This window comes from Delphinapterus leucas, chromosome 6, assembly GCF_059928025.1.
Source record: "Delphinapterus leucas isolate spDelLeu-1000000601 "Yukka" chromosome 6, BTC_Dleu_Yukka2, whole genome shotgun sequence".
Taxonomy (NCBI): Eukaryota; Metazoa; Chordata; class Mammalia; order Artiodactyla; family Monodontidae; genus Delphinapterus; species Delphinapterus leucas.
Genome location: NC_143134.1, coordinates 28,417,738 through 28,442,715, shown reverse-complemented (window position 1 = coordinate 28,442,715; position 24,978 = coordinate 28,417,738). Strand labels below are relative to the sequence as shown.

Sequence of the window (24,978 nt, the reverse complement as noted above, 5' to 3'; positions counted from 1 at the left end):
CCTGATGCCCCTCACACCCTCTCCTCCTTTACACACATGTACGGGTACACACACACACACACACACACACACACACATACACATTCACTTATTCATGCCTCTAATGTTCGGGGCCCTGTAGGAGGCCTTCCAGGGGAACCTACAGGTAAAACAATGAGCAACATGCACAGATGGTCCAATGAGGGCATACACCATTCTGTACACAACTGGGTACTAGAAGATTTGGTGACAGTGGCTTTCTAAGGAAAAGGGTTTTGTCCACCCAGAATCAGGAATGTGCTAAACCATGTGGTCCTTGTCCAGGTTAGACCTGGCTTGGGGACACTGGGTGACATACCGGCCATCCTTGAATATTAGAACAATACCTTTCACCAATGCCCTCCCCCTCCCTCTCCCCCTTCCCCATCAGGTATACTGGATGGCAGGTGGATGCCTCTCTTTGGAAATAGCTATTAGTAATCTTTTTCAGTGCAAGTACAACTCAGTGTAAGGTAACCAGGATAAAATGTATTCAGAATATGCTACATTTTTTCAGAGACATTGAGATAGCTTGTAAGAATATACACTTGTATTCCCCATGAGCTAGGAACAAATGTAAACTAGGAGAAAGGATGAAGAATGGAAACGGTACCTTCAGTGGGGTTCCACAGGATGGATACAAAGTCCAGGGCAGATGATGTAAGCAGTGATTCTCAACCTTCTGTTTGTGTGCAAACCACCTGGATGCTGGTTAAAGCACAGATTGCTGGGTCAAACCACACACCCCCACCCCCCAGTTTTTAACTCACTAGGCCTGAGTTATATCTCAGGAATTTGGATTTCTAACAAGTTCTCAAGTGATGCTGGTCTGAGGACCACATTTGAGCCTGCTCAAGATGCTGGATGCCTACCTAAGCTCTGTTAAGAATAGTGATCATTTGAGATTTTCCAAGTTCATTGGAGGGTCTTTAACCATATGTGCATTAGGGAATGTTCCTGTATTATTTGACTGGTTGAGACAGAGTTAACCTTGAAACTGCTTCTATTTGTAGAAACTTAAGTTCAGGCAAGTGCAGCCACTTAATAGCTCTGTGATTTAGATAGCTTAATTCATCTCTCTGACCTCAGCTTACTGAATGATAAAAAGGGGAAACTACTGTGTTACCTGAGTTGTTACAGAGATGAACAAGGTAATATGTTTAAAGCTAAGCCAGTGGTTGTCCTGTATCTGTGCTTCCTACAACCATGGATTCTTTCATCAGTTCTGGAAAATACTCATCTATTTTTTTCAAATATTATCATCCTTCTTTCTTATCATTTCTTCCTTCAGAGGCTCCTATTAAACATGTTTTAGACCTTCTTAATTCATCCTCTATTCTTTCTTAGTTTCTATTGCCTTTTCTCTTTGCACTGAACTATGTAATGTTCTTGGATTTGTCTTCCAGTTCATTAATTTTTACCTCATCTGTATCTAATCTACTTTAAATCCATCCACTGTTTTTTTTCCATCAGTTATATTTTTTAAAAATTTCTAGAAATTCCATTTGTTTTTGTTGTTTCTCAAATAGTCCTTTATATTTTTGAGAGTATCTTATTGCTTGCTAGTTTTTGTGATTCCATCTTTTGTCTCTTTGAATATTTCATGTATAGTTAGCTTGTATTCTGTATCTGATGATTCCAATATAGAAAGTCCTTAGGTGTATAAATCTCTGTCTCTCCTGCTCTTTTTCCCTCCCTGACCTCTTTCTTATAACTCCTGTTTCCTTATGTTTTGGGTGATCCCTTTGAGCTCGTATTTGATTGATATTCATCTGTGGGACTCCTCAGTGTTCTATGCTGGGAACACTGTGCTCCGGAGTTGAAGAGGTTTTCTTCTTCACCGTCCTTGCTTTAATGGGGGAATCTCAGGTTCAGGTGCCCACCTTGCTGCTGGCCCGGGATGTTCTCCCCCTGTCCACTGCAGCACTGATATTGGTATTTGTCCTTAGGCAAATCTCACTTTTTTTTTTTTTTGCTCTTATTTGCCACTCACTTTTCCCTGCTTAAGTTATAACTCACTTTTTGTTATATATTTAAATTTCAAAAGTGATCTCTGGGTTTAGAAAAAACCTTATTCATAGATGAATGAGACTGCATGACCCTCATATGCCACAATAAAAGCTGAGTTCTGTGAGCGCTCTTAGGTGTTGCCATCATGGATCAAAGTGTGCCATTTTATTCGACACGTGTGGTTCTGCAGCCGCAGGTCAGCATAAAGTGTCATGGCCTGTCTGAAGTGAAAAGTTTAAAGGGGGTTGTGGACTAACGTCAGTATCACTTCATTGGTCTGATCAAGGTCCCCATGAAGGTGGAGGAGAAGCAGCATGACCTAGTTTCACCTCATAAACTAGAGCAGAGGGAGAGAGAGGGGAATTGATAAAACTTTTTAAAAGGCAGACGTGTGAAAGAATAGCTTGGCATGGCCCCATATTTAGACCTGTGTTCCATATTGATCCTGCTTTCATTGCATGTATGGAATGCTCACGTGCCTAAATTTTGCTATAGTGCAAAGCAAAAGCACCCAGAAGTTGCATTTCTTCTTGTCTCCCGTGGATCATTAGTGCTGATACCTCTCCTGAGTCTGGGGGTGCTCTCAGCGTTATACTGGCAGGCATACTACTGGGCGTGCCACTCCCATATCCTCTCCTTCCTTACTCCTCAGCTGCTGTCTCGAAGCCACCATTGGGCCCCATGCCACAGTATCTGACCACCCGATACAGCGTCAGCCCTGGAAGTGAGCCCCTCCCTGTCTCTTTATACAGCCCATTCCGGCCATAGGCACACAGCTTATCCCAGGCACCCCCTTTCCCCTCCAGCCAGCCACGCTCTACTCTGCCCATGGGAAAACAAATGCACAGGACAGTGAGAATGCCTGGTGGACTAGGATGTGCCCCAGCTGTCCTGTTCTGTCTGCAGCAGACACAATGCACTGTCCCCAGACCTTGCTGGGTGGAGGTCACCTTGAGGGTCCCAGCACCTCCTGGTCCTCACTTCCCTGTCAATATCTGGGCATCATTACCACATGTTTTCTCCGATCCAGGAGGTCATAGGAGGGTGGAAAAGGGCTTCAGCCCCCCCAGGCTGTGCCTGGCAGAACGAACACTCTCCCCACCTCAGCTTGGCCAAGTGCTTGGTGTCTGTGAGGTGCAAGGCCTGCTCATCGCAGAGCCTGAGACCATCCACCCGCAGAGGCAAGGTGGCTCTCCTGCCCTCTCACCAAAGACCTCAAGATGGTCTTAAGGCCAGTTAGGACAACTTCACAGTTCAAGAGCGCTGAAGTCCCACACCCTGTCATAGCAAAACACAAATCTGTCGTGAGCCTACTTGTTCCAAGAGACTCACTGGGAAAAAATACAGTATTCTGGGGCTTCCGGGAATATGCCTGAAGATAGTTGACCTGGAGGGTGGAGGCCAGCAACCCCAAGAGAAGGTGCAAGACTAGTCTTTGCTCTTTCCCCTTTGGGTGTCCATGTGACAAACCTGGCGGGTGTCCCAGGGCAAAGGGAGGCTTTCTGAGGAACAGGAGGGGACCAGGAGGAGGAGCTACTTCAGCTTCCAAACCAGCATTTTCCGTATGTTAGATTAAAAATAGCCCAGCCCAGGATCTGCCTGCAGCCAGCAGACACCCCACAGTTACTGGCCGTTAGTGTCACCAAGCCTCTGGGCTTTGCCACCTACAGATGCTGGGCCTGTGGGTTTCCCTTCTCTGCCCTCGTTTCCTGCCAGCTGCTTCGGGGGCTGCTCAGGCTGCATGTCCACAGCCTGTCCCTGTGCCTCCCGGTCCTTAGCTTGTGCTCACCAGGTAGCTGTTGCCACTGGCATCCCGGGAGCTGAAACAGGTTGCCTGGCTGGAGCTCTGGGAGAGAAACTCCTCTGGGACCTATTCTCGGGGGGAGCCTCAAGGAAGCGTGTGCCTTTGCAGAAATCACTGCCCAAAAGCAAGAGATGCTCTATTTCTGCCTTGCATCAGCTCTCTTTTAATGCTGTTTTTCTTCTGAAAATACTAAACACACAGAAGAGTGAGTCACTCTGTAAGTGCAGCTTAATGGATAATTCTAAAGCAAACACCACTGGAGTCAAGAACTAAAACACAAGCAGCATCGCGGAAGGCCGCTCACTCACACCCACCTGTTACAGGACACCACTTCCTGCACCCTTGTGTCCAGCATGCCCTGGCTTTTTTCTTCTTTTTTCTTTCTCGTCACCACCTAGGACCTAGGCGTACATCAAAACCGTTTGCATTTGCCTGTTTGGGAACTTCATGCATGTGGAATCACAGTATACGTTTTATACTTGTAAGAGTCATCTGTGCTTTGTATCACTGCCATTTGTTTGTTTTATTCTATGACATTCTGTGGTATGAATACCCCACAACCTACTTACTCTGCACTTAGTGAACACTTAGGCTGCTTACGGTTTTTGATAATCGCAGATAAAGCTGTTATAAGCATCCCCACATACTTTATAGGTGCAGAATGCACATGTTTTGTATATCTTGGAGTGTTTTGCTGACTCAGAGGGGATAAATAGGTTCAATTTCAGTAGAGAATTCCAAACTGTTTTCCAAAATGATTGAACTGATTCATGCTCCCACAGGCAGTATACGAGGGTGCCTATTGCCCTCATTCTCAGAAATATTTAGCATTTTTGGTCTTTTTAATTTTTGCCAGTCTGAAGGGCGTGTAATGGTATTTCCATTGTGGTCTTAATTTGCATTTCCCAGTTTCTAATGAGGTGATTGAACCATCTCCCCAGACATTCTGTGATCCTCCATCCCAGTTTTAACAACAAAAGGTCAATCAGGGCATAAGGCAAGGTGGAATGGTTGGGCATTGGACATGGATCTGGAAAACCAGAGTTCAGATCCAGTTACTTGATTCCAGGACCCTGAGGTCCAAGATACAAAGGACTTTAAATCAAAGAGAGTGGTATTTTGGAATGGCCTATGAGCATCATTATCCCAAGGTCACCTTTTATATGCATATACGTAAATTGATATTGCTTCATATTAAGAATTTGTATAGTTCTTTGTACCTCCAAACTATCCTATTTGTTTGCCACGGATGCTTATAAAATAAACAAAGCGGGTGTGAGTAGCCCCCCATTATAAAATAGCTTCCCTACAAGATAGACTCAGTTATCCCTCATATAAAAATATGTTTTTCCTTTTCTGTGTGGTGGTTTTTCGGTTTGACAGCAACCAACTGGCCTTAATGGGCCGTGTAACCGTGAAAGGGAGCTTACACTTTGGGGTGCCGGTGACCTGGTTGGGTTGGGAGGAAGGGATGTTTTCACAGAGCAGAAGGTTTCAGAAGTGGCCCCTACCGATGCCGAGGCGGGTCTGGGCATTTCCCGCCACCCACACCAGCTGCCCTGAGCACTGGTGCATGGAGGGAACCCGTTCATCATGCACAGCCAAGCACGACTTAAACTTATTTTTAAAACGAGGTTCCAAAGACACAGCTCATATCTCAAGTCCTGGGTTAGCTTTTTGAGGTGAACCTGCAAGGCCAAGGGTGACCACGTCAGCTTCCAAAGTGCGTCTTGTGGATGTGGCCTCGTACAACCGAAAGGAGGCATGAGAAATTTCCCGTCAACATGGAAATACGACGGCAGCTTGGCATATTTGAACTCTTCCCAAAATACAGTGCATTGGGCACATTGCTTAACATTTGGGGGCCTCAGTTTCCTCATTTTAGAAAGTGCCAAGGCTGGAGAGGCTTTCTGGGACAGCTGGGACCTCGGTGACTCACTCTCTTGCAGATCTTGTGATCCCAAGGGCTTGAGTTGCTGAGAGGGGAAGATGGGCTGAGGATGGCGATGACTAAGGAATTCAGCTGGGGAGGGGCTTCACCTCCATTCTGTGCCTTTGCAGCCCCACCTGGCCTGCGCCCTCCCCAAGTCCCACAGGCCCTCCCCGTGGGTGGCAGGTCCCCCTGCATCACAGCGGGTGCCTCTCTGCTTGGTATCAGACTCACAAGACTCATTTCCTGAATAAGGGAAGGGGGTGGTGCCCAGGAGCACCCACTGGGACCAGGAGGTGGAGCCTGGGCGCCCAGCACAGCCAGCGCAGACCTGGCTCTGCTTGCTGCTCACCACCCCACGCTGGAGGACATTTTCTTCTCCTGGCAACGTCATCTGACCGCATCACATGGAACATTTTAAATACCCGTCCTGGTCCCGCCCTCCCCTCCCTGCAAAGGGGAGAGCGAGCTTGAGGGAGTGAAGAGGGCTTTCAGCCCCCTCCATCTGGGGTCCAGAAGGTTCCTAGTTAAAATGCCCACGAGACACTCCCCCACTCCATGCCCACCCTTGGCTAGACAGGGGAGCTGCACTCCCTGGAATTGGATCCAAATGCAGACCTCACTGAAGAGAGGAGGTGAGTGAAGAGGGCTCTACAGACTCCCCAGCTGCGGAATGCTGAGGGTCCCACTTACTGGTATGCTGAGCAGCATTGCTGCTCCAGGCAAACAGAGGACTTGCCCCCAGAGCCCAGGCCTCTCCTGATGCCCACCCAATGCTCCCCAGCCTGCTGGGCTTGGCTGTGGCCTGTCCCTGACCATAGCATTTCCTTGTCTGGAGCTTGCGGTGTCACTGAGCTGTGGGCTGGGCCTCCCTGGGTACAAAGTCCTTGACCCCTTGTCCCCGAGGTTGGGACGCTGTTGCAGGGTGCCTCCCCAGGGCGCTCCTCCCTTCCAGGCGGTAGGAGTGATGGTGATGCGCTGTCTCCTCTCTTCTAGGATCAGGTCCAGGGACAACGGGTCTTACGCCCTGTGCCTGCTGCACGAGGGGAAGGTGCTGCACTACCGCATCGATAAGGACAAAACGGGGAAGCTCTCCATCCCTGGCGGGAAGAATTTCGACACACTATGGCAGGTATACATCATCCTCAGAAAAGAGAGGAACCGGCCCCTGGACCTTGTTAGAATATGCCACCTGGGTCCTTGCCAAGACCTGCCCAATCAGAGTCTGCTTTTCAGCCTTCAGGTTCCTGGATGACTGGTCTAGGGTCATCATGTCAGGTGACAGAGGCTCCCATAGCTTATCCAGGGCCCCTTAGCTCTTGGCACTAGGAAGTGGTACCCACTCAGGACTGTGCTTAGTTTCAGCCAGAGACCCAGCCTTGGGGCGCTAGAGGCATTTCTTTCTAAGACATTCTGCCTGGAACCCAGAACAGCCTATCATACAAATACACACAATAGAAAGGTGTGGATGGCTGGGAAGGTAGGCCTAGAAGTGGCTAATCAGACTGTTTTTTGAGTTGTGAGAGGCCAAATTTAATATAAAATGCCAGGTGCCATTCTCACTGCAAAATGAATCTTGCTGCAAAATTAGGGCAACCTGGCAGTTGAACCTGCGCTTCAGGCCGCCACTCGTATAGGATTGTTCAGCCCTGGTCTAAAAAGGGGTTCTTCTTGACCTACCTGATAGTAAACCCGAAAACAGAGAGTAATTTGGGAGTTTCTTAGGCACTAATGAGCCCTAATCCGGTGTTCATCCCTGCTTTCCATTGGGCACGAATGACTTGGCTTCATTCTAAATCACAGCTCCATGAGGAAATGGCAAAGCATCCTATAAACTGTAGTGGGTCCAGAGACAGAGAAAACCAAGGGACTCTGCCATCCCAAGAGCAACAACTACGTTGAGCTTTTGTAGGTGCGGGACATCATCGGGGATGGGTTCAAATGTCCACACCAGGCCCCACCAGCAACCTCATGTGTGGTTACAGCAGGAAAGGACCCGACTCAAAATCTTGCCTTTTTAAAAACTGTGATCAGGGATCCCCATTACCTTTAAAGCACTTAGAGTAACCACCACACGGTGTATTTTGGTTCCTAATGCTGTAGTTGGGGACAAAATCTTCTTCTTTGAATGCTGGGTATTTTAATATTTATTCATATTAGTCATAATGCTGACATTGTCTTTTGGTTTGTAGATCATTAGCATGTAGATTATTATCAACCACAGACTTTGCTTTGTTTTATGGTATCGCTTTGAAAGAGTATTTAACCTATTAGGTACTAATGCCCAATGCAAATCAGAGAGATGAGTAGGGAATGTTGCCTTCTGGTATTAATTTCCCATCAGAGTCTCTCACTTCCTACAAGAATTGTTGATGGTGTGCATTTAAAGGCGCTGGAGTGCATCTGTCAACCCAATGCTTGAGGTTCCTGGGCTCCATCACTGGTACACAGCCATTATACTTCTCCTGAATGACCATTTTCCCTGTCTGAGCCCAGTCACAGTTTCCAAGTCTGCATGCTGACTATAATGTTAAACATCTTTAATTGTTGGAAAGTTCCTTCCCAAGACTGTTTCCCATATTTACGCTTTCCCATTTACTGATTCCTCCAGCATCTCACAGTATTCAGCCTTAATTAAATCTTTCCCCTTGTATATATGTTTAAGAAAGAGCATAAAAATGCCAGCAGTACCTTCCATTTTTACAAGTGTGATTTCATTGGTTTTCCTTGACATCAACGTAAGGTACCTCTGTGCCCTTCCTCCACCCAGGAGTCTGAGAGGTGGTAACTGCTACACTACTCTAGTATTCCTTTCTTTAGAGCTAGAGTCAACACATCCGTGGACCAGATCTGCCCCTGGTCTGCTTTTGTGTAGTACTTGAAGACAATGGCTTTTATACATTAAAGGGTTGTTTTTAAAAAAATAAAGAACTGTGTGACAGAGATGCCATGTGGAGTGAAAAAGCCTAAAATATCACTATCTGACCCTTTACAGAAAAAGTTTGCAGACCCCTGCCCAAGAGGGAAATCCTAACATGTATGCCCACCTCCCAGACACCCTTGTGGCATAGATTATCTGAAAACAGAAGCTTGTAAGGAGATATTTGAATGACATTGGAGAGATGTGTGATATTTCAGCTGTTGTAGGGACCTCAATACTATTTAGCCCTAGAACACACTATTGCATTTAACAGAATAGAGAGAACTTTGATGTCCATCTCAGTAGCGTGTTAGGGCTGGTCAGATTGAAACATTTATTAAGAAGGTGGATCTCATGTTGTGTTCTTTCCACAATAAAATAAAATTTAAAAAACAGAATGCTCCCTGGAAGGATAAAATATATTCATTCAACAAACATTCATCTAAATAGGTAAGTTTTGAGAGGAAAGAAGATTCAGAAGCAACAAGTCCTTAACTGGAAAAGGTACCAATAAACAGATAAGGAAGAAATATCAGATAGGAAGATTTTAGATTGTCTGAAGAGGAAATGTCTGTATGAGAAAAGTAAATGTGAAAACTAAGACTGTCTTCGTATTGCATAATTTTGATTAGATATAAATAAATCTATTTGCCATTCATTTATTTTTTAATGTAGCAATCAGGCATCATGATTCATAGTTTTCTGGGAGCCATTAGCCGAGGCTGTCTATATCCTGTCAACATAAGGCCATTTGCCAAAGGGTCAGCTTTCCCCATGTCCCAGCTCTTACATCACCTGTGCTGTGATGTCTTCTCTCTGAAACTTTTGGGCTGAATTGTTTGGTCCTTCCAAAGCCTTTGCCCACAGCACTATTACACCATTAATCACTTTACATTGTTCATTTATATCTCTCTCCACCGAGAAAGTACGTCAACTGTAGGATGATTCACCATAGTTTACCTTTTGTCCTATCTCAGGACCTAGCACACAGCAGAATGTTTGTTTAATGACCGAATAAATGAATGAACATTAGCGTGCTGAATTCATTGTTATAATATCACACAGATATGGGAGAATATAAACAAATAAATGCAACTTGCTACCCAAAAAAAAAAAAAGAAGAAAGAAAGAAAGAGGGTGAGCCAAGAGCAGAGTCCAAAAGGGAAGGTGGCATGTGGACTTCTGTCCAGAAGTCTGAGGGTGGCAGGAGAGAGGCATGGGAAGGGATCAGGAATACCACCAAGGAAGCACCTTCTGTTGTTAAGCGCTGTCCTTGAATCACTTTTAAAGTCCAAAAGGGGAGTCAGCTGCTCCAGGTCAGGATTTCTCCATTGCCTGCCTCCATTATTTATTATACTTTCTTACTTTCTTCTTTTTCAGCTCGTCGAGCATTATTCTTATAAGTCAGATGGTTTGTTAAGAGTTCTTACAGTTCCATGTCAAAAATTTGATGGGCAAATGGGTGAGTAGCCAAGACATTGGAGTCTCACTCTTTCAGATGTTGATAATAATCAGCCTCGTTTTAGATTTGGTCTGTTGCAAACTCAAACAAGATGGGATGAGGCTTTGTTTCTACTGATTGATTAAAATAATGTCAGATTGCTCCAGTTTTATAGATATCGTTCATCAAAAATTAGCTGATAAGTTTAACTTTAAAAAACAAATTCATTTTAATTGCTTATGTGAGAAAGATGAAAGAGGGTATCAAGAAATGTATGCAGAAAATGTACTCTACTCCTCAAGTAATATTTTACAGTCACATTGATTGATCTGCAGTGGGGAAGGGGATAAATAGTTGGTTTTCACTAACATAGCAGTAACTGTCCATGTTCTTTCTAACCAGGAAATATTAATTTCCGTCCACAACTTCCAAGTTCCCATCCCGTGGTAAGTGTTACTTAGCCATGCTGTTAAAAGTGAAACAGTTGTATATTAGCATGATGAAAAGCATGTTTAGATAACAGGAGTCATGGTAATTGTTTTCATCACACTTGGTAAACTGGGATTGTGGGTGTCAGCTAGAATCAGCCTATTTTCAGATCCGAGCTAGCCAACTTAACTTCTTAGGTAGGTTAAAATTCCTCCATTTTCTAAAAGTATACTAAATGACCATGCAACCCAATGTTAAATCAGAAATATGCCTCCTGGCAGATTTGGGAAATGTAGCATATTGTTCGGGCTCAGTCCCTGGTCCGTCCATGTGGAGGCATGTGCACGATCAATGTGACCACGTGCATGATGGTGTGGCAAGCCAGGTGTGTAAGACATCTCACTGAGGTTGACTGCCCGACTCTTTTGGTTAAATCAACCGAGACATTGTTATCAGAAAAATCACCCTTTCCAGGAGAGCTGCTTTGGCCATACCTTGGTGGAGGAAGGCTTGGAATGGGGATGCTCTGTGCCATCACATGAGAGAAGCCCTTAGAGAAGTATGGAGTCAGGGGCTTGGCCAGAACCCACATCTCCCTCCATGTCAATAGGAGGTGAGAATTGTGGTTTGTCCACACTTCTCCACGTGGGTTTGCCCAACACATGCCTGATACTCCCAAAAAGAGAGAATTCCAGCTCTCTCCTCCCTCCAGACTGTTATGAGTTGACACACGGATTTATACTCCAAGCAGGAATGATGTCCTGCTACTTTAAGGGGGACCTCACTGTGGACATTTGATGCCCTTTGATGCCATCTGTGAGGAATGAAAATTACCCCATCGTGAGCTGTGCACTCTATACCTCACTTTCTGCCTGTTAACCCTTAAAATCTGCAAAAGGCGGAATGCCCACTCTGCCCTCTGAGGGAGCTATTGACTTGCTCAGAAGCTGCAGCTATGCTGAACCAGGCAGGTTCTCCGGGCACAGCCCCTGTCCACAGACTGGGGGAACTGGAACTTGCTAAAATACCGATGAACTTTGGGATCAACCTCTAAAATATAGCACCTTAATGGAGTCATCATTTTATTTTACCCTTTATACAGCTCATGGGCCTGGCGAGTCAACTTTAAGGTTGTACCCATCATGAGACAGGTCCATTTTCTTCTAAGAGGCATGAGGGCTTAGGGCTGAGTACTCCTAAAAGAATATCAAGCCCTCTATTTAACCTTGCATCACCTAATGGCTTCAAGGAGTTGGACATTTTGGGAAAACTTTTTATTGACTAGTGAAAAACATATAGGAAAAAAATGCATGTTCCCTAAGGGCCAAACTCAGTGAATTTCCACAAACATCATGGAACCAGCACTCTCAAGAAGTAACAAAATTGGGCATGCAAAATTAGTTTCTTTAGGATGATTTGTCTTGAGTTTGTGACTTAATAATTCTGTATGAAAAGTCGGCTATTTAATGTAAAAGCTCAAATTTTATAGCCTTCTGTGGAAAATATTGCCAAAGTATTTTTCCAGATCCTTCTGCTCAAGTGGTCGGCTTTTCCTGAAGCCTTTCTAATGATCATGTGTTACCCCTAGTGCATCTCATCAACAGAATCTGGAGGGCGTTAGTGTAATTATAGAGCAGGTTAAAATAGCATGTCATGTAATGTAGCCTGTATTTGTTTTCTGAAACATTTATTGTTCCTCTTTGCCGTTATGGTTTCTAGACTTGGTCAGCGGGTGGAATAATCTCAAGAATCAAATCATACTCCTTCCCAAAGCCTGGCCACAGAAAGGTGCTAAAACGTCCCCTGCTTGCTGTCCCTGACTAAGTGGTAGGACAGACCCGCACTCAGCACCCACACTCTGCCCTGTGGCTGCCCACTCCGTGTGCCCTGCTGCCGACCCTCCTGCTGCTCTGGTCTCATGTCCCTGCCATATGTAGCCCTCCTGGCCAGCCCACGCCCTGCTTTCTGTGTGGTCCGAGTCCCTTTCCTGCAAAGTCCATCACCGTGAGTGTGCTCTCTCCGCTATAACGTGCTCTTGGAAGTCATTTCAGTCCATGTGATAGGTGGGAGGGAATTCTCATATGGCAAAGTCTTTTCAAAGCAAGCCAGAATCACATGCTGCCGCGTTATGGTAATTGACTAGATAAATTACATGTTGGCAGAAGGAACAGCCAAGGTTGTGTGGATCCTGCCCAGGGACTACACAAGGCCATTGGTTTTATAAATATCAAGTGCCACAGTAACTTCATTGTGGCTGTAGAGTTCCAACACAGAACTTTAAATATAACATGTATAAAGACAAGGTGGAATTTGAGAATTAGAAACGCCATTTTTATTTATGAGACAGTAAAGCTGACATATAGGGGCTTCCCTGGTGGCGCAGTGGTTAAGAGTCTGCCTGCCGATGCAGGGGACGCGGGTTCATGCCCCGGTCTGGGAAGATCCCACATGGCGCGGAGCGGCTGGGCCCGTGAGCCATGGCCGCTGGGCCTGCGCGTCCGGAGCCTGTGCTCCGCAACGGGGGAGGCCACAGCGGTGAGAGACCCGCGTATCGCAAAAAAAAAAAGCTGACATGTAATGCATTTTCATAGTTTGCTATATGATTGAATTATGAAGGAAATAAAAAGTTCTTTTTTAAAGATTTTTATTTATCATGAATCACCTCCCTCAAAAAATGTATTTATAACTTGTATATGGATTGCTTTTTTTTTTTTACTTTTCAGTTTTATCATTGGGGTTAAAATTGATTATTTTATTAATAACTCTTTCCATTTTCATATCGGTTGGTATTTTTCCAAACATTTCAGCATATAATTGAGTGTCAGTTCATGAAGCAGATTGCCTAAAGTACTTATTAGAAACAACGGAAATAAAAAGCATAAAAGCCCTGAGATTTTCTTTCCAAGTGGCAGTCATATTCTAGATGTTCTCAATCTTGTTGACCACAGAACAGAGAAGTGAGTTTAGTGTGGTGTTTGAGGGGAAAAGTTATGTAATAAACCTGAATGGAATAACTGTCTGTTTTGATATCATGCTCCCAGTCAGTATGGATCAGCTCGTGGGAAACATCAGCCATGAGGGGGCATCCCTTTTGCGGGGGGGGCGGGTGACAGTGACGGCTACCCATGCCAGGGTGGCATGTTAGGAGTTGGGGACCAGGTTGTCAAGGCAATACACGCTCTATGTTGGTGTCCCTTTTGCCCCATGACTTGGTGTTTGTTTCAGGCCACCAGGGCCAGTAGGTGATTGAGGCGTTGACCTTGAAGAGGTCAGCATTCCCCATGATCAAAGGCAAAACTCATGGAGAGTTTCCACAGTGGCCACCTTCTGTCCCACCTGGCCCTTGACCCCTGTTGGCATTCGCCCCTTCTCCTTGGACAGGGCTCACCTGGTTGCCAGGATGGCATCTCACAGGACCATTGTCTGGGGGAAATAGGTCAGATGGTACCCCATCAACTGAGGTGATTCAAAATGTGTTCTGGTTCAGGGTGCTTTTCAATCATGAGTCATCTTTTCAGGAGTCCTGATCAAATGCTGCATTGACGAAGCTTCATAGCACAACTCAGGGAGGGACACTGAGTTGCCCATGCATGGTGCCCTATCAGCAGGCCCAGAACCTTTCGCTCGTCTGGCTTCCTTGGCCTCTCCACGCACCAGGTCTAACTGGCAGCCATGGAGGAGCCCCCGTGGACGTGGACCACGCCCCTGGCTCCCACCGCTTGTTTCTTCATTGTTCTCTTTATGATGGCCCACAGCTGGTGTGCCAACACATAGCCCTTCCCCATGCACAGTCCCAGAAATGAGCAGTTTCACTGCAGAGTAGACAACAGCAATCCACATTTATCCTAATTCTGTGGTTTCCAAGGGCATCATTCAGGGTTCACCCAGAGAAGCGTGACCAGTCAGAGATTTATGCGTGAAAGACACACAGCACACTCACACACATACACACACATAGGTACCTACATAACACACACATGTACATATTTATACATACACACATCTATATACATGTACACACACACAGATATACAGACTTATCACTAGGACTTGGCTTACACAACTGTAGGGGCAAGTTCAATGTCCATAGAGCAGATCATCATGAAGCGAGGATGAGCAGGGTGGAACCACTCAGGGAAGAGCCAAAGCTATCATTCACAGCCAGCCAAGGGTCAGTCACCCCTCTCCCCTTGGTGCCCTTTCTCTCTTAGGAAAGCCTCAATCTCTTCTAAGGACTCTTGACCGATTAAGCCAGCCCCATCCAGGATAATCTCCTCAAATTAAATCAGCAAATTAAGGATTTTAATTACCTCTGCAAAATCCCTCCACAGCAGTACCAAGATCACAGTTTGATTCATTAACACAGGAATATCATTCAGGCTAGCCAGGTTGACACATCAAAATGCCATCACCCCAGGAAACAGTAACCCAACACTGTGAGGAGACAAGCCCCACTCCCACCCCTGTCCTTGTCCCAAGCAGGCTGAAGCCAGCTCAGGTCACCCACAGTGACTAAAGAAATATACAGAAAATAAGTTTTAGTAGATCTTTAAATTAAAGAAGAACATGTCTAAGGAAAGTTGAAGAAAATATCAGTAAGACTGCCTAAAAATAAAATATGTGTGGATAAGAACCATAACATCATGAAAAGAAACATAATAAACTTGGAATAAGTATTAGTAATGATGATACATATATAAGGTTAATATCTTTAATATGTAAGGAGTTTCTATAAATCAATGAAAGTTTTAACTGTCTAACAGATTAATGGACAATAGTTTATAGTAAAGCAAACATAAATAGCTCTTAAACATAGGAAAAGCTGTTCCATTTCATATAAGAGAAATGCAAGTTAAAACTGTGGGGCTCCCTTATGTCCGCCTGTGAAACTGATCCAAATAAACAAGCTTGGTGACACCACACAACAAGGGTAAGCACAGCTGTAATTCATTGGAGAAGTGTGAAATGGTACAATCTCTAAGAAAGGCAATCTCACAACATCCATCAAAATTGAGAGTACATATAACCTCTTAACTGCAATTTTACTTCTAGGTATTTATCATACAGATATTCTTGCATTTATGTGTAATCATGTATATATGAAAATGTTTATTCTAACGTTGTATCATTGACAAAATCTGGAAATAATTTAAAAGTCAAGCAATGAGAAATAAATGAAATCAGCTACAATAAAATTCATATTGTGATGGGTAGCTGAGATCTAGAATTGTTTCCAAAATACAATGTTAATTGAAGACAACAAAGTCATGCACGTATATATGTGCTGATATAGTGTAGAGTGTTCCAGAAGAATACAGAAAATACTGATAACACTAGTTGCCTTGGGAGTAGGAAATGGGGTGTCAAGCAGACCCACTTTTCATAGTAAACCCTGTTGTGCCTTTTAAAATTTGCCCCTCCTAAATTATTTAATCAATTTTAAAGGATAATTAAATATTAGAAACTAATCTGATTAATACTGTGGAAATACTTTTCTGGCTAAAAGAGGGCTGTTGTCTATTTATTTTTAAAGCATGCTGTTGCTGCTTCTTTTTATTTATTATTTATTTATTTATTTATTTTTAATTTTTGGCTGTATCGGGTCTTAGTTGCGGCACATGAGCTCTTTGTTGAGGCATGCAGGATCTTTCGTTGCGGTGCGCGGGCTCTCGTTGTGATGCATGAGCTTCTCTCTAGTTGTGGCATGGGGGTTTTCTCTTCTCTAGTTGTGGTGCACAAGCTCCAGAGCGCGTGGGCTCTGTAGTTTGTGGCACGCGGGCTCTCTAGTTGAGGCGTGTGAGCTCAGTATTTGTGGTGCACGGGCTTAGTTGTCCCAAGGCATGTGGGATCTTAGTTCCCTGACCAGGATTGAACCTGTGTCCCCTGCACTGTAAGATGGATTCTTTACCACTTCCCGGGACCACCAGGGAAGTCCCTGTGTAAATTTATAACAACTTTGAAGTATGCATTGAATTTTCATAAATATCAATAGTTAATTGATAAAGGAAGGATTGTGTGATTTAAGCAATGGATTAAAAATATTTTAATTGCTCACCAGAAATATTTTAGGAGAACTAATACTTACGTTTTCACAAATAGAAGGGGAATTTTCCATTATTTAACCAGTCATGAGAAAAGACTTGTGGGAATTATGTCAGATATCCCATTTGTTAAGCTAAGGTGTAAATAATTTTCTTGAATTTGTTAATTTGATCAATATAAATAGTTGTTTTTAATAATTCAGGCACAAAATGGACATGCTCGAACTTGAATTAACTCTAGCATGTAGGTAGTTAATGACAAGTGTTTTTTGATTTGCAGAATATTATTAATCAGATAATTTGAAATTCCAAAATAAAAACTTTAGAGCAGGTGTATTTTTCTTCTCTTTAGAGATTAGTATATTTTAACACTTAAAAATATAAATGGATTTAATTGAAAAATAAAAGTATAATTCACCCTCTCCTTACCCCCTGCCATCACTTACTCTAAGGACTTGTAGTCCTTACAGGAATAAAATTTCTCCTGTTTTTAGCCTTGGAATATTTTTCTTTGCTACTTTAAGTGCATAAACCTATCCTTCTATTAAGGATGATTGGCAGAGTTGGAACAACAGCAGCCTTAAAGACTGTGCTTCTGTTTCACAGTTCAGAGGCACAGTCTCTAAGATGAGACATAGCATTCACATTTATCTTAGTTGTGGAAAAGTGTTCCAGAATTTCAAGTTAAAACCCATTTTACATGTTTTATTCCAACACATACATTGCTGGTTGGAATATTTTAAGACTTTTTTTTTTTTGTGGTACGTGGGCCTCTCACTGCTGTGGCCTCTCCTGTTGCGGAGTACAGGCTATGGACGCGCAGGCTCAGCGGCCGTGGCTCACGGGCCCAGCCGCTCCGCGGCACGTGGGATCCTCCCGGACGGGGGCACAAACCCACGTCCCCTGCATCGGCAGACAGACTCTCAACCACTGCGCCACCAGGGAAGCCCTAAGACATTTTCATACATGATTCACTAGTGTTCAGCTGGGAGAGAAAGAAGAATCCTTAAGTCATACCCATTTACTTGGTAATGTGGGAGCAGTGGACCAGACCCCTGAGAAAATATTTCCACATGATTATAAAGGGCCAGATTTTAGATCTTTGCTTCTAAGGTGAGGGAAGATTAACTATGAAGGTGAAGTGTTTATTTTCATGGATGTGAAGCAAACCTAAGATTATCTCATACCCTGGCCAAGAAGAGTCTGCCTTCACCTGTGGAACCTTAGTCCCCATTAGGACCACGGTCATTCCACCAGAGACCAGAACCATGTCTGGTTTGGGCAGCCAATATTTCTGAAGCCTACTGGCTCTTTTTGTCACTTCAGTTGTGACAAATATGTTGTCATCTTTATTACTGCTGTTGCCTGATTTGAAAATGTCTTTTAAGAAGTCTAAAAATTAAAGTCTATAAATGGCCATCAGAACATCTAGCAATACTCCCCAATCAGGAAACTCTGAATTAGCCTACCAGCTCCATAACAGCGATATTTTTTTCTCTCTTTTGTTCACTTCTGAATGTGCACTTCTTAGAAACAGGCACGGAAAGAATATTTGTCAAATATATATCCTACTTGCAGTTAAGCCTGGCCAGTCAGAGATCACAGATCATAATTTATAACCTAAACAAATATTCTTTTTATTGTTGTGGAGTGATCTGTTTTTACCTGAATTTGCAAAACTTAAAAGAAAAATCGCAAATTGCTCTTTGGAAGGTGGAAAGCTAAGGTAGCTAGTGCCATCTAGTGGTGTCTTTCAGCTTTGACTTCTGTTTCGAATACCAGCAAAAATGAGGAAAAAAGCAACAGTCAACGTTTCATTTATACCTTGTTCTCTGTGTAGAAAAGGGGATGCTATTGATTAGGGCAGAATAAGTTATCAAATACAAGGAAGAAAGAATAATGACAAATGATAGACTGGAGCAGCAAACTGGACCAGCAATATGTTTTTCATTAAATTAAAATTTCTTTAAAAATTCTTTAAACTCTTCAATAATTTATCATTTTGCCTTAGAGCTCATTCTTTACAAAGTCCTCAAATTCTCCTTTTCAACTGAGCATTTGATTCCAGAGGGCTTTTGTCATTGTTTTACTAATGGCATATTCACCGAGTACTCTGGGAAAGATGAAACTTGTATTTTGTATCTTCATCTTCATATAAAGTCAATACTACCCTTTTAACAGACACAGCAGAAAACCTCCCATTTCTTCCAAAGAACAGTCTCTCGAGTGTAGTTCCATCCTCTGTCCCAGTCAGGGCAGGGAGGGCCGAGGGGTCTGCACAGGGAGCTGATGTGGTTATTGAGGGAAACTCAAGGCTCTGCAAAGGCTCATAGTCAAGTAGTGGTCCATGTGGGCAGCATTGAAATGAAGTCCTGAACCACCTCAGCTTAAAAGATGGGACCCAACCTTTCAAAGAAGACCCCCAACCCGTTTCCTTATCCATAGCCAAGACAGATGAGGGGTGAGCACCACACAGCTAATCAGAGTATATATTACTGTGTCCAGGGCTTTAGGCAAACTGTGTCCATCCCTACTGATTCTTACTCCTTGTGCCCTAGTATCCTTTTCAGTACTTTTTACACCCCTACCTCTGTTTTTAAATTCTCTCCCACAGGATTCATATGGCAGGTAATTGCATTTTGACTTAATTGTAACAGCCTTTATGAAGTCCTGCTCTGGAGAACATTCCATCAGGGATGGAGAGGCTGCAGCCCCAGGATACATCTCTAAGTGAACAAAGGGTGGGAGGTCTTCCAGTCAAGAGAAGGGGTGCTGGTGCCCTGTCTTTGTCCATGATGGTTGGTCCTGGTGTCTTGAAGTTTTGTCTCTTTGGATTCAGAACCTCCCTGCCTCGAGGGAAAATCAGAGAAATTGAAATGATAGTCAATGTGAACCTAAAAGAGACCTTTTTTTAAAATTTGAAAGCTATTTCCATCTTAGAGTTTGATTGCCAGAGAGAATTGAGCAGAGCAGGAGGATGGCAAGCCTTGGGAATTACCTGGTTTCTCCTAGGACAGTTCTGTTGAGACAGGATAATTATTTTATAAATGAGAAGTGAGCTCACAGCACGTCCGATAATCTCGTAATTATATGTAAATTTTTAAAAGTGGTATATTGTCATTTGGAATTGTCCACACCTATTCTTTGTTAATATAAGAACTTGAGAGAGAATTCACTTTTAAATCACATTAAGTTTACACTTCACATCTCCCAGTTTGAAGGGTATCTCCATTCATTCATTCATTCATCATGTGTTTGTTGAACCCATTTTTGTTTAGCATCAGTGGTGGGTTGAGTGAACCAAATTTAGTAGAAAAGCTCTAATTCAGTGAATAAATGACTATGCCCCCTGTAACTTATATTCTGTTTTCATTCTTGCTATATCATAGCTACTTCTATTAAACAGTTTGATAAGAATGCTGAGATAGTCGTCAGAAAATGGATCCAGTGACACGCCATTGACACATATGAGCGAATGTCCCATAGGCTGTCAGAAGGGCCTTTGCCCAGTGAGCAGTGGCTCTGTAGAGCTCAGTAGGCAGCAGGAAGGTTTGGAGACAAGTGGACAAGTGGCGGCAGTGATGCACTGTGACTTTGTTACTGTACTTTTGGTTCCTGGGCTTTTTGGGATATCAGGAAGGCAGCAGAAGGTTCAGTGTGTGCCAGGAGATAAGTGACTGTGTAAAATTAAGCTTACTGTCTCTGTTTCTTTAAATTTCTCCAAAATCTGGCAGTATCTCATTCCTTTGTGGCCGGTGTTTGGGCACTGCTAAGGTAAATAGATATATAAAATTTCCACTCACTCATGCCAAAAAAATAGTTTGAATCGTGGTTTTCCCATGAACCAAATTTAGTAGCAATATCCTTGTTTTAAGTTGGGGTGAAGGTGGATCAGACAGACTTTGAGATAGAGACTTTCGGAAGGGAAAGGATATAGGAATATAACAGTGGATTTTTTCCCCCATTATTTCATGCTGCAGGCTGCTGCAAATTGAATAAATAATAGGGAAGGTTGCCATTAATAATGGCCAGCAAGGCTTTGTTTCCATACGCTTCAGTTAACCTGCTCTGAGTACAAGGAAGAATTACTTTCCTTCTGGCTAGCAAAAAGAGGCTTCCCCATCTCACAGGGTCCATGATGATGATGATGGTTACGACAGTGATGAAGATCGACAGCAGGGGCAGTGGACCCTGGGCTGCTGGCAGCCGCTTCCTCTTGGGACCTCTAGCTTACTGACCAGCGCTACCCTCTGGCATCTACCCAAAAGTTGCTACATCTCCATGGATGATAAAGATACAAGAGGATACTAGGAAGGCATAGATATTTGGAGTTGGGGAGTGGGTGGGAGCAGCTGGTGGATACCTAATGTTTCTTTTTAAATAACTTCCCTACAATATAAAATTAAAGAGAAAGAAGTAATGGAGGAAAACAAATCCAAAGGGATAATGAGAATTTTCAGCAACTTTTAGTAAGTGGAAGTAGGATTTGAAAGGGCATGTAAGTAGGAAGGAACACCACCCAAACAGTTATGATTAATTCTCTCACAATGGGACCCCTGCCTGCCCCTTTCTTTGTGGGAGCAAGAGCTTTATTTAACCCTCACAGCATCCCATCAGTTGCCCAAAGAATGAGATAAGCCATGTCGTTGTTATTTTCCCATCTCTTTTCCTAGTTCCTTCCTTTGTCTTCCCTGCTTAAGTTAAAATGTGATTATTTGGAAATAAACATAATTACGCAGATCAACTCAACAGTGTTATCCCTGAAGAAAAGTGAGCTGTTATCATTTGTGTGCTTCAGGGCTCCTCATCCCAAAGGCCAGAAAGTTTGGTGACGTTCAACCCTTATGAGCCAGACCGAGGGCCCTGGGCCAACGAAAGAGGTGAGAGATGCACCTTTTGTCCCTGGGTGTTCACAGCACAGAGCTGTCTCCCACAGTCCCTTGCCGATTGCAGGGTGGGCTCACCCCACTGTCAGCAGCTGTAACATAGCACTGGTTAGCAGCAAGTGGTCCTGTCATCTGGTGGCAGGGGACAGATGCCACGTGTCTGTGAGCAGTGCTGTCTGTTGGATGAAATGGTCTGTACGGCCTCCATCACAATAAATTGGCCACGTTGAAAATATCCTTCAGTCCTGCTGCTTCAGGATTTCTCACCTCTTGCAACAATAACTGATACTGCTCAAAGTTTCCATTTCTAAGATCCTGTTCTTGGAAAAATGTCTGTGTTCAGGAATACGTTTCAGCAGGAGGTGCAGAAAGAAATGGGTGACTGGTAAAAACTGAAGGAATGTCTGAGTTGTTGGAATTCAACACATGTTCAGGGAATTGTAGTGATTCTGTGAGGCCAGGAGAGGATAGGATTCAGAGAGGCACCCCCTCAAACTCCATAGGCCTCTACTAGACTGATCAGAAATGGGACCTCTGGGTGACCTTCTTAGGCTTTCTAGGTGGCCCCAGGTTTTTTTAAATTGGTGAACTTGGTCTGTTTAATGCTACAAAAAAAAAGCACCCCCAAACTTAGGAGCTTAAATCAACCGCAATCATTTAATTATCTCATGCAGATCATGAATCTGGACAAGGCTGAGCTGGTCCGTGGTGGCTCAGGGCCTCTTGCAGGGAGATTGGGGGTGGAGCTGGGCCAGCAGGGGGTGGAAGCTGTGGTGAGACTGGGGCCAGGGCTCTGGCGGCTGGCCAGCATCTCCCTGTCTCCACAGAGCCTCGGAGGCTCTCAGTCTGGTCTCTCCGCCTGGGCTGACTGGAACATTCTCACAGCATAGAAGGGGTCGGGGCAGTCAGACAATTGCATAGCGTCTGAAGCTTCAAGAGGCAGATTTCCAGCAACCCAGGCAGAAGGTGCATGGCCTTTTAGAACCTTGCCTGAGTATATCACAGACATCACTTCTGATATACTCTGTTGGTTGACATGATTACAAAAGCCACTGAGGTGAGGTGACATAGATTCCACCTCTCAATGAAGGAGGGTCACAATTTTCAGACATAGTTTAAAGCCACCACGGCCCATTAGGAGGGCCCCATCCGTCTTTGCCTCTGGCAGGAAGACCCTTTCTCGATGTTCATTAGTGCAAGAACAGGAGTCAAGTACAACAGGGATGAAGGGCTTTTTCCTACCCCGCTACCAGCTGCCTTGAGTGCCTTGAGCGCTCACAGACACCATAACTGCCCAAGGTAACCAAGGTCTTAAAAGGCAAGCTGTGAGCCCAGGAGGTGGTGGTGGGGGGGACGATAGCAGTTTCATGGGGGATCCAGCCCCAGAGTTGTGCATTTCTTGACTGCGTTGCAGAAGCCCAGAGAGAAGCCTTGCCCATGGACACCGAGGTCTATGAAAGCCCCTATGCAGACCCCGAGGAGATCAGGCCCAAAGAGGTCTACCTGGACCGGAAGCTGCTGACCCTGGAGGACAAGGAACTGGGCTCTGGGAACTTTGGGACGGTGAAGAAGGGCTACTACCAGATGAAAAAGTAAGTCAAAGCTGTGCTCTGTCACAACACACTCATTCTCATGTGAGCTTACATTCTAGAAACTACCACATACACATGTATTGTGTTTATTTAATCTCAAATGCAAAATTTAACCTGGCATGACTAAATCCTTTGTTATCAACACTGTAGTTTTTGTTCTGTTCTGGTACAATTGAAGTGAAAGCATCCATTATATATATTAACTGTGTATGTAATAATTATATACATATTAGTTTAGATGTATTATGTGTCCCTTCCAGAGAATTAGAAAATAGAAACAAGCAAAATATAAGAAAATAAAAACATCCTATTTTACCACTCAAACACCCCTACTGTTAACAAACGTGTCTATATTTTTTTGATCTTTATATGTACACACGTGCACCTATGTACTAATTAATTAAAATGCAATCATTCAGTGATAACCCAGTGTTTTCACTTATTTTCTTTGATTTTTAAAAATTGTGTCTCATTTCCCTTAACCAGAAAATTATTGATTACAAATATCCTTAGCATAATTATTTGCTTTATCCTGTAATTTCAAATAATAGTATATATTACATAACAGAATTGCTAAATTACTAAAAATCTCTTTGTACTTCATTTGGTCTTTAGAAGGAATCCAACAGGGAATGTTCAGTAAAAGTACTGGTTCCTAAGTACTTTGAAAAATACTGGTTTCTAAAGTCCTTTGAAACAAATCTCTGAAAATCTGTTTGATAGGAATATAATTGAGTTTGGTTGTTTGATGCTATTTTAAATTTAAGGAATTAGTGTAAATTTTTTTTCTTGACCCTTGAATCATGTAAATGATTCAAGGGTCAAAAATATAGACAAAAGTATGCACAGAAACTTACGCTTTTAATCCTGCCCCTTCCACCGTATGTGTGTGTGGATACATGTATATATATATATATGTATGTGTATATGTATATATATATATATGTGACTGCTATGCTTATTTTTAAATATATATGTATACATATATATATCACAGTTATTTTGTAAAATGAATATAAATTATCCTGTATTAAGGTATAGATTTTCTCAACTAGTTTGTGATACTCAAATTCCTTGCTTAATTAAATATATAAATTAACATAGATATAACTATAGATACATAATTTCAGCTAGAGATTTGGGGCGAGGAGAGGCCATATAGGTGAATTTGGGGCAAAATGATGTCTTTACAATCCTGAGTCTTCCAATCAATAACAGTGACCCATCCTTCCATTTACTTGGGTCTTTTATTTCTCTGAGAAGAGTTGTTTAGTTTTTTTGTGTAGAGGTCTTGTACAACTTCTTTGTTGGATTCATTCATAGGTATTTAGTATTTTTGATGTTAATATATGTGGTATAATTTAAAAATTCTTACTTGTTATTTCTTGGCATTGCTTGAATGCAGGAATATGACTGGTTTAGTCTGTTGGCCTGATACCCAGCAACTTTGCTTAAAGTCCCCTATTATTTCTCACTTATTATTTCCAGTAGTTTATCTATGTATTCTTTGACCCAGAAATATATCTATAAATAACAAGTTTTATTTCATCCCATCCAATCCTTATATTTTTATATTTCTTCCTTGCCTTATTGTACTAACTAGGAACTGTGGTTCAGTGTTGAATAAAAGTGGCAGTAGCCTCATTCCTCCTTCCTGATTTCAGGGGGAAAACTTTCCACATTTCACCATTAGGTTTATAGCTACTGTTTATCAGATTATGAAAGTTTCCTTCTATTCTACTTTTCTGAGGGATTTGTTTTTAATCCTAAATGTGTATTACATTTTTTGTGTACTTCTTCTCCTCTGCTGCTAGGACCACAGGCTTTTTCTCCTTTATTGTGTTCATGTGGTGAATTACACTGATTGACTTTCAGATGTTCAACCCACCTTGCATTCCTGGAATAAA

General features: G+C 43.1%; 1 protein-coding gene across 4 annotated transcripts in view; it reads left to right on the top strand.

The window, feature by feature from the left end:
• The window catches only part of SYK (spleen associated tyrosine kinase), a 96,409-nt gene that overhangs the window by 50,524 nt on the left and 20,907 nt on the right, over window positions 1-24,978 (top strand). For 3 of the 4 annotated variants that reach the window (XM_022560709.3, XM_022560711.3, XM_022560710.2), the window contains 6 exons: window positions 6,759-6,894; window positions 10,063-10,144; window positions 10,526-10,569; window positions 12,272-12,340; window positions 21,392-21,473; window positions 22,894-23,071. In XM_022560709.3, the coding sequence (XP_022416417.1) occupies window positions 6,759-6,894; window positions 10,063-10,144; window positions 10,526-10,569; window positions 12,272-12,340; window positions 21,392-21,473; window positions 22,894-23,071 (591 nt within the window). The remainder of the gene's footprint in view (window positions 1-6,758; window positions 6,895-10,062; window positions 10,145-10,525; window positions 10,570-12,271; window positions 12,341-21,391; window positions 21,474-22,893; window positions 23,072-24,978) is intronic. The other variant, XM_089912910.1, reaches the window with a different exon arrangement.